The 16,356-nt window shown below is 29.2% G+C and overlaps 2 protein-coding genes across 2 annotated transcripts; both read right to left on the minus strand.

Moving 5' to 3' along the window:
* Window positions 1–1,090: 1,090 nt before the first annotated feature.
* On the minus strand, window positions 1,091–3,782 carry LOC134835652 (uncharacterized). The gene is made up of 5 exons (XM_063850569.1): window positions 3,380–3,782; window positions 2,042–2,183; window positions 1,832–1,974; window positions 1,631–1,766; window positions 1,091–1,371 (listed from the first exon to the last, which is right to left on the minus strand). Exons 1-5 carry the CDS (start codon window positions 3,471–3,473, stop codon window positions 1,125–1,127), a joined length of 762 nt encoding a protein of 253 aa, XP_063706639.1. The 5' UTR covers window positions 3,474–3,782; the 3' UTR covers window positions 1,091–1,124.
* An 11,180-nt stretch (window positions 3,783–14,962) lies between these two features.
* LOC134835978 (triosephosphate isomerase) lies at window positions 14,963–16,330 on the minus strand. Its single transcript, XM_063851057.1, has 2 exons — window positions 16,201–16,330; window positions 14,963–15,994 (listed from the first exon to the last, which is right to left on the minus strand). The coding sequence occupies exon 2, from the start codon at window positions 15,947–15,949 to the stop codon at window positions 15,206–15,208; it is 744 nt and encodes a 247-aa protein (XP_063707127.1). The 5' UTR covers window positions 15,950–15,994; window positions 16,201–16,330; the 3' UTR covers window positions 14,963–15,205.
* Between the last annotated feature and the right edge of the window lie 26 nt (window positions 16,331–16,356).

Here is a 16,356-nt window from a genome sequence, read left to right on the forward strand (position 1 = left end):
GTGTAATCCGTGAAATAATTTTAAGCTTAAAAATTGTAGTTTGTAATAATAAAATAATTATTTTGTTTAAAGTTGTGTGAATAAAATTTTCTTCCAATATAAAATTTTCCGCTCGTGCTAAATTTTGATAAATTTCATGGAAATTTTCAACGAGACCATGAATTAAATTTTCGGAATGGCAACAAGAAACATTGAAAAGGGAAAAGTTTTGCGGTTTCGTTCATAATAATTTTCCATATGGATTTCGTTGAAGACACTTTTCACACACAAACACGACAGCCTTTGTAAATATTTATGAAACCAAAGATTAATTTATTAATAAAAAATAAATATTATGTAATTTGGTTTAAAACTTTTGAGTCTCCATGGAATTCCGTTGTAAAATATTGCAAATTTCATCATAAACCGACGAGTCTCATGTGTTTTTATCTCTCTCGTAATTGCTTAAAATTGAATATTCTTTAATTAGAAACTCGCAAAATGAATTTTAATTGAAAATTTTCAGTCTACAGCTTTTGATTATTTTTAGCCGTTATTGGTAACAAGGGGATAATCATTTTAATAAGCGAAAACTGTCAAAATGTTCTAAACTTTATGATATTTATCATTATTACATTATTCAATCGCATCGAAATTTTTGTCTATCGACTTTTGTCTATTTCGTGTTATTGCTTTGCCTAACAGTCAATTAAGTGCAGATGAAAGGCCCCTCAAGCGTTAATACAAAATTGTGTGAAATGAACTGAAAAAATTTAATTAAATACGAGATCAAACATGTTTTTACAAAACATTTAATTTTTCAAAATAATTCTAAAAACATGTTTTTTTAGGGAAAAATTGAGTCTCCGCACGTGAATTACAAAAAGGTATAAGAAAACCTTTTAAAGAACCATCATAAAGGAAATTTTAATAAATTCATGGTCGATTTCTGTGGGAAATAAAGGTAGGAGGAATTAAAATTGAAAAGAAAATTTTCCCATATTTTGGTTTCGGACATTAATCACATCTGTTGTCCCCTCGTCATATTTTCTGTCATCATCAACTGCTCAACTGTATTGATTTAATTAATTAAAAACGTATTTTATGGGCTTCGAGTCTTTATTGATCTCTCTTTATATTAACATCTAACAAATACTCCGTGCAAGACGAACGATTACGGCGGGGATTAAAACAACGTAAATTCTACTTAAATTTTTGTCCATTTCTATTCTACGAGCACTCGAACAAAAGGTCTTTTCAACGTGCTTACAGTCTCCAAATCGCTTATCTGTCGATATAATTTCTGCGATTTTCGCTACAAATAAATACGAGCCGCTGCGACATTTGTAACGTGCTATTTTCGTGGAACAATCTTCGTAAGCTGCACGTGCACTGAAATGATGAAATTTTAATTTTATTTGTTTTTTCTCTTAACATAGATGAGAATTTTTTTTTTGTTATTTTCTGTTTGTTTATTGAAACACGTCAGACGAAAGACGATATTTTTAAATAAAAAAAAAATAATTTTTTCATCATAAATAAATGCAATTAAAAAAAATCAAGTTTGTATTTAATTAAATTGCGTTCCTTATTAAATAAAAAAGTTATTTAACAAGAAATTTAATAAAGTTATTTAAAATTTCTTCCTTACCAACAATAGTCCATAAAGTGCAAGTTGTCTTTCTTCTTGTGAGCAACCAATTCTTTCAAAATTTCCTTGTAGCCTTTCTCGCAAACGCTCCAATCTTTTTGTATATCGACGAAACATTGTTTGTTCTTCAAAAACTCTGTTCATAAATTTTCTGTGCAATTAATTCGGAAAACTTGGAGAAACTTTCTTCGATAAATTTACCTCGTTGAAAGTGCATGTCGTCACACAAATACTCGTACAACTTGTTAGCGCCATAAATCTCATTCTGGACAATTCTCTTGTGTTCCGGCGTACTACATTTGTCTAAATATCTGTTTGTGCAAGCGATACCGCGTGTAAAAAGTCTGAAAATGCAATTATACCAAAAGTTAATTTTGTGCTGATTTTTCCAACAATAAATTATATTTTTACTTGCAACGAGAAACGACTTGTTCTCGTGTGATCGGGATGTTCACTGATGCAAATAGCTCAGGACTGTTTTGAAAGCATTCCAAAAATAGTTTGGTTGTGTTACCGCAGACAATATCGGGCAGATCATGCAACGAATTTGTTTCTAAATTGGAGAAATTGAAAAGTTCATTAGAGAAAAAGTCAAATATTTGTCATCAAAATGAAAATTTTATCGCATGGCAAAGGGAGAACTTCATAAAAGTCAATTTAAGCTATTTTTAATTGGTATTGAAGTTGTCTGAAGAATCATTTCATACGAGAGAAAATATTTTGATATTTTGTTAAAAATCATACAAAGGTAAGTTTTTCAGAGAAGAACCTGTTTTGGTTTTCTTATAATCCTTTAGTAGAGGCTTTTCTCATTCAAAACACTAATATTCAAAGACATTTCAATATAAAGGATTAAACGTTTTTCCGAAGTAAGAAATATATCTCCTAAATAAGGGATACAAGATGCTGATGTATAATCCGCTTAACCTCATCCATTCCTTTCATTCCTTCGCATTCATTCTGTTTTATTATCAAAGTTCAATCCAACGTTTCATTTCAATATGTTTCAAATTAAATCAGAGAAAATATTTCCTTTTGAACGAAAATTTCTATGAAGCTTGCATTTAATATTTTCTCAAATCTCAGATTCTCGTATTGAATAGTTTGCTTGATAAGATAAAAAAAATGATTCAATTACAAAAATATTGTGTCATTCGATCTTCCAATCAACGCTCAAAGGATGCAATTTTTTCTTGCAATTTATATGAAAAGTAAAAAAAAAAATATTTCTCGAAGATATTTTTTTTTGCTGTTTATTACAACAATCTAAGTAAACAAGATTTGTTTGAAAAAAAAATGTTAAAAAAAATGGAACATTTTGTAGATTTTTCTTACCACAAACTTTATTTATTGGCACTTTGTGAAATTGAAAAAAATTCCAAAAAACAAGGAAAAAGGATAAAAAAAAATCTTTGTAGTTGGATTTAACTCAGTTTATCTTGGCTTTAGACAAACTTTTCGAAAACATTTAATTTAATTAATTGTCCAGAAAGCAATTGAACAACTTTAGAATACCCGTTCGATATGGAGACGTCTTGTTTTTCATAAAAAAAAAGTTTTTTTTTTCTATTGGAAATTTAATCTCGCATCGTTAAATTTGAATTTTTTCCTCATTTTATTAAATATTCTACTTATTTTTTTTCTTGTTTCAACATCAACCCACAAATGAGGAAAATATTTTTAATATTAACTTTCTCAACAAGCCACAATGAGAGAAAAAGTGCATTATATAACAAAGAGTCGTGTTACCTGTAACCGCTATTCCGCAAAACATTAGTAATGTTAACGCGAGTCTCCATAATATCCAAGGGAGATAACTTGCAATTATGTGTTGTTGCTGCATTTCGTATCCAATATGTTTTGGTGCAGCTTTGCACGATTCTCGGAAAAAGATGTTATGCAGTTCAGCGGAAAATTCAACGTTTTTCTCATAAATTTTTATTATTAAAAGCACTTATGAGACTTTTTCAAGAACATTCTTTCATGTATTTTATTTTTTTTCACTTTATAACAGCCAAAGTGCATTATAGAACTCATTTATCACATTACATTTCCTACTGCTATTTGTCAGAATTTCACTTTGCTTTTCAAAATTTGAACTTGATTTATTTTTGTAAAAAATTGAATTTTTATCCATTATTTCATTTTTTTATTTAAAATTCACAATATCAAGTAACAATGATAAAAAATTAATTTATTTGTCGATATTAGAAATTTTTGAATTTTATGTAATTTCCGTTCAATTTCCTGTACTTAATAATTTGTAATTATGATGCGCGTAATTGTATCTCAAGTGATGTTTTACCGGCAAAATCCAAAAACAAACTGAACTTTACGGGAGTAAAGCAATGTCCTTATATACGGTTGTTCTCAGATGGTATGGAGTAAAAAAAATACGGCCAACATGTGTATATTATTTGCTACCATCTATAAGCAGTTGCGCATCGTTCTTGATCTTCGTGATGTTCGGAGGTAAACGATGTACATTTTGAATTCGGTCTACTTTAAATTTTTTTTTTTTTTGTTTTTTGCAAAGAGTCGTTTACATTCGTTTGAAAGATATGATTCAAAGCTACAAATTACAATAGGTCTCAATGCCTTTTACGCAAAAATAAATTTACGGGAGCCCAAAAACAAAATTACGTATTTTGACATAATCTATATGCGACATTGTTGCATGTAAAAATTGCAATATCATAAAATTTGATAATTTTAGCTTTGTACTTTACGTAGACAGTCAAATTTACATTCGTTTGAAAGATATGATTCAAAGCTACAAATTACATTCGTAATAGGTCTCAATGCCTTTTACGCAAAAATTAATTTACGGGAGCCCAAAAACAAAATTACGTATTTTGACATATTCTATATGCGACATTGTTGCATGTAAAAATTGCAATATCATAAAATTTGATAATTTTAGCTTTGTACTTTACGTAGACAGTCAAATTTACATTCGTTTGAAAGATATGATTCAAAGCTACAAATTACAATAGGTCTCAATACCTTTTACGCAAAAATTAATTTACGGGAGCCCAAAAACAAAATTACGTATTTTGACAAATTCTATATGCGACATTGTTGCATGTAAAAATTGCAATATCATAAAATTTGATAATTTTAGCTTTGTACTTATCGTAGACAGTCAAATTTACATTCGTTTGAAAGATATGATTCAAAGCTACAAATTACAATAGGTCTCAATGCCTTTTACGCAAAAATAAATTTACGGGAGCCCAAAAACAAAATTACGTATTTTGACATATTCTATATGCGACATTGTTGCATGTAAAAATTGCAATATCATAAAATTTGATAATTTTAGCTTTGTACTTTACGTAGACAGTCAAATTTACATTCGTTTGAAAGATATGATTCAAAGCTACAAATTACAATAGGTCTCAATACCTTTTACGCAAAAATAAATTTACGGGAGCCCAAAAACAAAATTACGTATTTTGACATATTCTATATGCGACATTGTTGCATGTAAAAATTGCAATATCATAAAATTTGATAATTTTAGCTTTGTACTTTACGTAGACAGTCAAATTTACATTCGTTTGAAAGATATGATTCAAAGCTACAAATTACAATAGGTCTTAATACCTTTTACGCAAAAATTAATTTACGGGAGCCCAAAAACAAAATTACGTATTTTGACATATTCTATATGCGACATTGTTGCATGTAAAAATTGCAATATCATAAAATTTGATAATTTTAGCTTTGTACTTATCGTAGACAGTCAAATTTACATTCGTTTGAAAGATATGATTCAAAGCTACAAATTACAATAGGTCTCAATGCCTTTTACGCAAAAATAAATTTACGGGAGCCCAAAAACAAAATTACGTATTTTGACATATTCTATATGCGACATTGTTGCATGTAAAAATTGCAATATCATAAAATTTGATAATTTTAGCTTTGTACTTATCGTAGACAGTCAGATTTACATTCGTTTGAAAGATATGATTCAAAGCTACAAATTACAATAGGTCTCAATGCCTTTTACGCAAAAATAAATTTACGGGAGCCCAAAAACAAAATTACGTATTTTGACATATTCTATATGCGACATTGTTGCATGTAAAAATTGCAATATCATAAAATTTGATAATTTTAGCTTTGTACTTAACGTAGACAGTCAAATTTACATTCGTTTGAAAGATATGATTCAAAGCTACAAATTACAATAGGTCTCAATGCCTTTTACGCAAAAATTAATTTACGGGAGCCCAAAAACAAAATTACGTAGACTAACGTAGACTTACGTAGTGTACTTAACGTAGACAGTCAAATTTACATTCGTTTGAAAGATATGATTCAAAGCTACAAATTACAATAGGTCTCAATGCCTTTTACGCAAAAATAAATTTACGGGAGCCCAAAAACAAAATTACGTATTTTGACATATTCTATATGCGACATTGTTGCATGTAAAAATTGCAATATCATAAAATTTGATAATTTTAGCTTTGTACTTATCGTAGACAGTCAAATTTACATTCGTTTGAAAGATATGATTCAAAGCTACAAATTACAATAGGTCTCAATGCCTTTTACGCAAAAATAAATTTACGGGAGCCCAAAAACAAAATTACGTATTTTGACATATTCTATATGCGACATTGTTGCATGTAAAAATTGCAATATCATAAAATTTGATAATTTTAGCTTTGTACTTTACGTAGACAGTCAAATTTACATTCGTTTGAAAGATATGATTCAAAGCTACAAATTACAATAGGTCTCAATGCCTTTTACGCAAAAATAAATTTACGGGAGCCCAAAAACAAAATTACGTATTTTGACATATTCTATATGCGACATTGTTGCATGTAAAAATTGCAATATCATAAAATTTGATAATTTTAGCTTTGTACTTTACGTAGACAGTCAAATTTACATTCGTTTGAAAGATATGATTCAAAGCTACAAATTACAATAGGTCTCAATGCCTTTTACGCAAAAATAAATTTACGGGAGCCCAAAAACAAAATTACGTATTTTGACATATTCTATATGCGACATTGTTGCATGTAAAAATTGCAATATCATAAAATTTGATAATTTTAGCTTTGTACTTTACGTAGACAGTCAAATTTACATTCGTTTGAAAGATATGATTCAAAGCTACAAATTACAATAGGTCTCAATGCCTTTTACGCAAAAATAAATTTACGGGAGCCCAAAAACAAAATTACGTATTTTGACATATTCTATATGCGACATTGTTGCATGTAAAAATTGCAATATCATAAAATTTGATAATTTTAGCTTTGTACTTAACGTAGACAGTCAAATTTACATTCGTTTGAAAGATATGATTCAAAGCTACAAATTACAATAGGTCTTAATACCTTTTACGCAAAAATTAATTTACGGGAGCCCAAAAACAAAATTACGTATTTTGACATATTCTATATGCGACATTGTTGCATGTAAAAATTGCAATATCATAAAATTTGATAAAAAATATGATTCAAAGCTACAAATTACAATAGGTCTCAATGCCTTTTACGCAAAAATTAATTTACGGGAGCCCAAAAACAAAATTACGTATTTTTTACGTATTTTTTTACGAACCTACCTATCCGAAAATTTTATAATTTTAGCTTTGTACTTTACGTAGACAGTCAAATTTACATTCGTTTGAAAGATATGATTCAAAGCTACAAATTACAATAGGTCTCAATGCCTTTTACGCAAAAATAAATTTACGGGAGCCCAAAAACAAAATTACGTATTTTGACATATTCTATATGCGACATTGTTGCATGTAAAAATTGCAATATCATAAAATTTGATAATTTTAGCTTTGTACTTTACGTAGACAGTCAAATTTACATTCGTTTGAAAGATATGATTCAAAGCTACAAATTACAATAGGTCTCAATGCCTTTTACGCAAAAATAAATTTACGGGAGCCCAAAAACAAAATTACGTATTTTGACATATTCTATATGCGACATTGTTGCATGTAAAAATTGCAATATCATAAAATTTGATAATTTTAGCTTTGTACTTAACGTAGACAGTCAAATTTACATTCGTTTGAAAGATATGATTCAAAGCTACAAATTACAATAGGTCTCAATGCCTTTTACGCAAAAATAAATTTACGGGAGCCCAAAAACAAAATTACGTATTTTGACATATTCTATATGCGACATTGTTGCATGTAAAAATTGCAATATCATAAAATTTGATAATTTTAGCTTTGTACTTATCGTAGACAGTCAAATTTACATTCGTTTGAAAGATATGATTCAAAGCTACAAATTACAATAGGTCTCAATGCCTTTTACGCAAAAATAAATTTACGGGAGCCCAAAAACAAAATTACGTATTTTGACATATTCTATATGCGACATTGTTGCATGTAAAAATTGCAATATCATAAAATTTGATAATTTTAGCTTTGTACTTTACGTAGACAGTCAAATTTACATTCGTTTGAAAGATATGATTCAAAGCTACAAATTACAATAGGTCTCAATGCCTTTTACGCAAAAATAAATTTACGGGAGCCCAAAAACAAAATTACGTATTTTGACATATTCTATATGCGACATTGTTGCATGTAAAAATTGCAATATCATAAAATTTGATAATTTTAGCTTTGTACTTTACGTAGACAGTCAAATTTACATTCGTTTGAAAGATATGATTCAAAGCTACAAATTACAATAGGTCTCAATGCCTTTTACGCAAAAATAAATTTACGGGAGCCCAAAAACAAAATTACGTATTTTGACATATTCTATATGCGACATTGTTGCATGTAAAAATTGCAATATCATAAAATTTGATAATTTTAGCTTTGTACTTAACGTAGACAGTCAAATTTACATTCGTTTGAAAGATATGATTCAAAGCTACAAATTACAATAGGTCTCAATGCCTTTTACACAAAAAATAAATTTACGGGAGCCCAAAAACAAAATTACGTATTTTGACATATTCTATATGCGACATTGTTGCATGTAAAAATTGCAATATCATAAAATTTGATAATTTTAGCTTTGTACTTTACGTAGACAGTCAAATTTACATTCGTTTGAAAGATATGATTCAAAGCTACAAATTACAATAGGTCTCAATACCTTTTACGCAAAAATAAATTTACGGGAGCCCAAAAACAAAATTACGTATTTTGACATATTCTATATGCGACATTGTTGCATGTAAAAATTGCAATATCATAAAATTTGATAATTTTAGCTTTGTACTTAACGTAGACAGTCAAATTTACATTCGTTTGAAAGATATGATTCAAAGCTACAAATTACAATAGGTCTCAATGCCTTTTACGCAAAAATAAATTTACGGGAGCCCAAAAACAAAATTACGTATTTTGAAAAATAAATTTACGGGAGCCCAAAAACAAAATTACGTATTTTGACATATTCTATATGCGACATTGTTGCATGTAAAAATTGCAATATCATAAAATTTGATAATTTTAGCTTTGTACTTTACGTAGACAGTCAAATTTACATTCGTTTGAAAGATATGATTCAAAGCTACAAATTACAATAGGTCTCAATGCCTTTTACGCAAAAATAAATTTACGGGAGCCCAAAAACAAAATTACGTATTTTGACATATTCTATATGCGACATTGTTGCATGTAAAAATTGCAATATCATAAAATTTGATAATTTTAGCTTTGTACTTTACGTAGACAGTCAAATTTACATTCGTTTGAAAGATATGATTCAAAGCTACAAATTACAATAGGTCTTAATACCTTTTACGCAAAAATTAATTTACGGGAGCCCAAAAACAAAATTACGTATTTTGACATATTCTATATGCGACATTGTTGCATGTAAAAATTGCAATATCATAAATTTTGATAATTTTAGCTTTGTACTTAACGTAGACAGTCAAATTTACATTCGTTTGAAAGATATGATTCAAAGCTACAAATTACAATAGGTCTCAATGCCTTTTACGCAAAAATAAATTTACGGGAGCCCAAAAACAAAATTACGTATTTTGACATATTCTATATGCGACATTGTTGCATGTAAAAATTGCAATATCATAAAATTTGATAATTTTAGCTTTGTACTTATCGTAGACAGTCAAATTTACATTCGTTTGAAAGATATGATTCAAAGCTACAAATTACAATAGGTCTTAATACCTTTTACGCAAAAATTAATTTACGGGAGCCCAAAAACAAAATTACGTATTTTGACATATTCTATATGCGACATTGTTGCATGTAAAAATTGCAATATCATAAAATTTGATAATTTTAGCTTTGTACTTAACGTAGACAGTCAAATTTACATTCGTTTGAAAGATATGATTCAAAGCTACAAATTACAATAGGTCTCAATGCCTTTTACGCAAAAATAAATTTACGGGAGCCCAAAAACAAAATTACGTATTTTGACATATTCTATATGCGACATTGTTGCATGTAAAAATTGCAATATCATAAAATTTGATAATTTTAGCTTTGTACTTATCGTAGACAGTCAAATTTACATTCGTTTGAAAGATATGATTCAAAGCTACAAATTACAATAGGTCTCAATGCCTTTTACGCAAAAATAAATTTACGGGAGCCCAAAAACAAAATTACGTATTTTGACATATTCTATATGCGACATTGTTGCATGTAAAAATTGCAATATCATAAAATTTGATAATTTTAGCTTTGTACTTAACGTAGACAGTCAAATTTACATTCGTTTGAAAGATATGATTCAAAGCTACAAATTACAATAGGTCTTAATGCCTTTTACGCAAAAATAAATTTACGGGAGCCCAAAAACAAAATTACGTATTTTGACATATTCTATATGCGACATTGTTGCATGTAAAAATTGCAATATCATAAAATTTGATAATTTTAGCTTTGTACTTAACGTAGACAGTCAAATTTACATTCGTTTGAAAGATATGATTCAAAGCTACAAATTACAATAGGTCTCAATGCCTTTTACGCAAAAATAAATTTACGGGAGCCCAAAAACAAAATTACGTATTTTGACATATTCTATATGCGACATTGTTGCATGTAAAAATTGCAATATCATAAAATTTGATAATTTTAGCTTTGTACTTTACGTAGACAGTCAAATTTACATTCGTTTGAAAGATATGATTCAAAGCTACAAATTACAATAGGTCTCAATGCCTTTTACGCAAAAATAAATTTACGGGAGCCCAAAAACAAAATTACGTATTTTGACATATTCTATATGCGACATTGTTGCATGTAAAAATTGCAATATCATAAAATTTGATAATTTTAGCTTTGTACTTATCGTAGACAGTCAAATTTACATTCGTTTGAAAGATATGATTCAAAGCTACAAATTACAATAGGTCTCATTCGTTTGAAAGATATGATTCAAAGCTACAAATTACAATATGCCTTTTACGCAAAAATAAATTTACGGGAGCCCAAAAACAAAATTACGTATTTTGACATATTCTATATGCGACATTGTTGCATGTAAAAATTGCAATATCATAAAATTTGATAATTTTAGCTTTGTACTTAACGTAGACAGTCAAATTTACATTCGTTTGAAAGATATGATTCAAAGCTACAAATTACAATAGGTCTCAATGCCTTTTACGCAAAAATAAATTTACGGGAGCCCAAAAACAAAATTACGTATTTTGACATATTCTATATGCGACATTGTTGCATGTAAAAATTGCAATATCATAAAATTTGATAATTTTAGCTTTGTACTTAACGTAGACAGTCAAATTTACATTCGTTTGAAAGATATGATTCAAAGCTACAAATTACAATAGGTCTTAATACCTTTTACGCAAAAATAATTTACGGGAGCCCAAAAACAAAATTACGTATTTTGACATATTCTATATGCGACATTGTTGCATGTAAAAATTGCAATATCATAAAATTTGATAATTTTAGCTTTGTACTTAACGTAGACAGTCAAATTTACATTCGTTTGAAAGATATGATTCAAAGCTACAAATTACAATAGGTCTCAATGCCTTTTACGCAAAAATAAATTTACGGGAGCCCAAAAACAAAATTACGTATTTTGACATATTCTATATGCGACATTGTTGCATGTAAAAATTGCAATATCATAAAATTTGATAATTTTAGCTTTGTACTTAACGTAGACAGTCAAATTTACATTCGTTTGAAAGATATGATTCAAAGCTACAAATTACAATAGGTCTCAATGCCTTTTACGCAAAAATAAATTTACGGGAGCCCAAAAACAAAATTACGTATTTTGACATATTCTATATGCGACATTGTTGCATGTAAAAATTGCAATATCATAAAATTTGATAATTTTAGCTTTGTACTTAACGTAGACAGTCAAATTTACATTCGTTTGAAAGATATGATTCAAAGCTACAAATTACAATAGGTCTCAATGCCTTTTACGCAAAAATAAATTTACGGGAGCCCAAAAACAAAATTACGTATTTTGACATATTCTATATGCGACATTGTTGCATGTAAAAATTGCAATATCATAAAATTTGATAATTTTAGCTTTGTACTTAACGTAGACAGTCAAATTTACATTCGTTTGAAAGATATGATTCAAAGCTACAAATTACAATAGGTCTCAATGCCTTTTACGCAAAAATAAATTTACGGGAGCCCAAAAACAAAATTACGTATTTTGACATATTCTATATGCGACATTGTTGCATGTAAAAATTGCAATATCATAAAATTTGATAATTTTAGCTTTGTACTTAACGTAGACAGTCAAATTTACATTCGTTTGAAAGATATGATTCAAAGCTACAAATTACAATAGGTCTTAATACCTTTTACGCAAAAATAAATTTACGGGAGCCCAAAAACAAAATTACGTATTTTGACATATTCTATATGCGACATTGTTGCATGTAAAAATTGCAATATCATAAAATTTGATAATTTTAGCTTTGTACTTAACGTAGACAGTCAAATTTACATTCGTTTGAAAGATATGATTCAAAGCTACAAATTACAATAGGTCTCAATGCCTTTTACGCAAAAATAAATTTACGGGAGCCCAAAAACAAAATTACGTATTTTGACATATTCTATATGCGACATTGTTGCATGTAAAAATTGCAATATCATAAAATTTGATAATTTTAGCTTTGTACTTAACGTAGACAGTCAAATTTACATTCGTTTGAAAGATATGATTCAAAGCTACAAATTACAATAGGTCTCAATGCCTTTTACGCAAAAATAAATTTACGGGAGCCCAAAAACAAAATTACGTATTTTGACATATTCTATATGCGACATTGTTGCATGTAAAAATTGCAATATCATAAAATTTGATAATTTTAGCTTTGTACTTAACGTAGACAGTCAAATTTACATTCGTTTGAAAGATATGATTCAAAGCTACAAATTACAATAGGTCTCAATGCCTTTTACGCAAAAATAAATTTACGGGAGCCCAAAAACAAAATTACGTATTTTGACATATTCTATATGCGACATTGTTGCATGTAAAAATTGCAATATCATAAAATTTGATAATTTTAGCTTTGTACTTAACGTAGACAGTCAAATTTACATTCGTTTGAAAGATATGATTCAAAGCTACAAATTACAATAGGTCTCAATGCCTTTTACGCAAAAATAAATTTACGGGAGCCCAAAAACAAAATTACGTATTTTGACATATTCTATATGCGACATTGTTGCATGTAAAAATTGCAATATCATAAAATTTGATAATTTTAGCTTTGTACTTAACGTAGACAGTCAAATTTACATTCGTTTGAAAGATATGATTCAAAGCTACAAATTACAATAGGTCTCAATGCCTTTTACGCAAAAATAAATTTACGGGAGCCCAAAAACAAAATTACGTATTTTGACATATTCTATATGCGACATTGTTGCATGTAAAAATTGCAATATCATAAAATTTGATAATTTTAGCTTTGTACTTAACGTAGACAGTCAAATTTACATTCGTTTGAAAGATATGATTCAAAGCTACAAATTACAATAGGTCTCAATGCCTTTTACGCAAAAATAAATTTACGGGAGCCCAAAAACAAAATTACGTATTTTGACATATTCTATATGCGACATTGTTGCATGTAAAAATTGCAATATCATAAAATTTGATAATTTTAGCTTATGTACTTAATTTTACGTAGACAGTCAAATTTACATTCGTTTGAAAGATATGATTCAAAGCTACAAATTACAATAGGTCTCAATGCCTTTTACGCAAAAATAAATTTACGGGAGCCCAAAAACAAAATTACGTATTTTGACATATTCTATATGCGACATTGTTGCATGTAAAAATTGCAATATCATAAAATTTGATAATTTTAGCTTTGTACTTAACGTAGACAGTCAAATTTACATTCGTTTGAAAGATATGATTCAAAGCTACAAATTACAATAGGTCTCAATGCCTTTTACGCAAAAATAAATTTACGGGAGCCCAAAAACAAAATTACGTATTTTGACATATTCTATATGCGACATTGTTGCATGTAAAAATTGCAATATCATAAAATTTGATAATTTTAGCTTTGTACTTAACGTAGACAGTCAAATTTACATTCGTTTGAAAGATATGATTCAAAGCTACAAATTACAATAGGTCTCAATGCCTTTTACGCAAAAATAAATTTACGGGAGCCCAAAAACAAAATTACGTATTTTGACATATTCTATATGCGACATTGTTGCATGTAAAAATTGCAATATCATAAAATTTGATAATTTTAGCTTTGTACTTTACGTAGACAGTCAAATTTACATTCGTTTGAAAGATATGATTCAAAGCTACAAATTACAATAGGTCTCAATGCCTTTTACGCAAAAATAAATTTATGGGAGCCCAAAAACAAAATTACGTATTTTGACATATTCTATATGCGACATTGTTGCATGTAAAAATTGCAATATCATAAAATTTGATAATTTTAGCTTTGTACTTAACGTAGACAGTCAAATTTACATTCGTTTGAAAGATATAATTCAGAGCTACAAATTACAATAGGTCTTAATACCTTTTACGCAAAAATAAATTTACGGGAGCCCAAAAACAAAATTACGTATTTTGACATATTCTATATGCGACATTGTTGCATGTAAAAATTGCAATATCATAAAATTTGATAATTTTAGCTTTGTACTTAACGTAGACAGTCAAATTTACATTCGTTTGATAGATATGATTCAAAGCTACAAATTACAATAGGTCTCAATGCCTTTTGCGCAAAAATAAATTTACAGGTCTTTAACGGGAAAAATTAAGAAAAAAAAACAAGAATTAACTGAATTAAAACAAACAAATTTCTGTAACATTGATATTTTTTTATAATTTCATTAAAATTTATTGACTTTGCCAGATTTCTACATCAGAATAACTTTTGCTTATTAATTATTTCTTGTGACTATCTTATGGTCTTTTCGTTTGACTCGTGTTAAACTTGATGCAAGAAAAATATATTTTTAGAAATGCTTAGCAACAATACACGTACATGATCTTAAAGGTCATGCGAATAATAATTTTACGATCTGATTTTTTTTTGTGATTGTAGAGCTAACAAAATTTACTTTCTCGCATTGACAATATCAACGAATTCAGGCTTGAGAGATGCTCCGCCAACCAAAAATCCATCAATATCGCCTTGGCTTGCCAATTCGCGGCAGTTTGCAGCTGTAACAGATCCTCCGTATTGAATGCGAAGATTGGCAGAAACGTCAGCGGAGACATTTTCAACCAACCATTTGCGGAGAGCGGCATGAACTTCTTGTGCTTGTTGGGGCGTTGCTGTTTTGCCCGTTCCAATGGCCCAAACAGGTTCATAGGCAACAACAACGTTGCTCCAATCCTTCACAAGTTCCGAAATGGCTTTCATTTGACGGAAGCAAACAGCTTCGGTTTGTCCTGCTTCGCGTTCTTGCAAAGTTTCGCCGATGCAAGCGATAACTTTGAGGCCTTGAGACAATGCGTATGCAACTTTTTCGGCAACGAGTTGGTCAGTTTCTCCGAAAATTGCACGACGTTCAGAGTGACCGAGGATAACCCAATCAGCGCCGACATCTTTCAACATTTGAGGAGAAACTTCGCCTGTGAAAGCTCCCTTCTCGGCTTTGTAGCAATTTTGTCCAGCAACTCCAATGGAAGCGGGCAATAATCCACGCGCGAAGGAAACGTACAACGATGGGCATCCAACAACGACTTCGGTATTGGCATCCAAAGCAGCATCCGAAAGCAATTTGCACAATGCGGTAATGCTGGCTTTGTCGCCATTCATTTTCCAATTTCCTCCAACACAGAATTTGCGACCCATTTTTAGTAGATTCGTGCTTTTTGAGTGATTAAAATCAGGAAATATCTGCAATAAAAATTAGAAGAAAAACATATTACGTGAGTAGCTATAAAAAAATCGATAAGGGAATCTGATGAAATACTTTTGAAATTGACCAAAATTCAAAAGAATTTCATTGAATTCCTATTGATTTTAACTTTTTATCAATTATTTTACAATTTTTCGCCTTTTATTTATTTATTTTATTTGAAAAATCAGGAAAAAGGACTTACCGAAGTTCAACTGCAAACGACCTTCTCAAATGACCTTTTCAGCGAAAAAATTTGACGTTTAGGTACCTGTCAAATCGAAAACTCTCTCATTGGTTAATTTTTAAACCAATCACAGAACACAGCCCATTTCACAATTGCAAATTTGTGACAGCCCCG

The sequence above is a fragment of the Culicoides brevitarsis genome, chromosome 3, assembly GCF_036172545.1.
Source record: "Culicoides brevitarsis isolate CSIRO-B50_1 chromosome 3, AGI_CSIRO_Cbre_v1, whole genome shotgun sequence".
In the NCBI taxonomy this organism is placed as follows: domain Eukaryota; kingdom Metazoa; phylum Arthropoda; class Insecta; order Diptera; family Ceratopogonidae; genus Culicoides; species Culicoides brevitarsis.

Bases quoted from the DNA above. Each gene is read 5' to 3' on its own strand.
- LOC134835652 (XM_063850569.1), bottom strand. From the start codon at position 3,473: ATGCAGCAACAACACATAATTGCAAGTTATCTCCCTTGGATATTATGG. The intron at 2,184-3,379 runs GTAACACGACTC...TCTCCAATTTAG, and splicing joins TTGCGGAATAGCGGTTACAG to AAACAAATTCGTTGCATGAT. The intron at 1,767-1,831 runs GTAAATTTATCG...ATTTATGAACAG, and splicing joins CGACATGCACTTTCAACGAG to AGTTTTTGAAGAACAAACAA.
- LOC134835978 (XM_063851057.1), bottom strand. From the start codon at position 15,949: ATGGGTCGCAAATTCTGTGTTGGAGGAAATTGGAAAATGAATGGCGAC.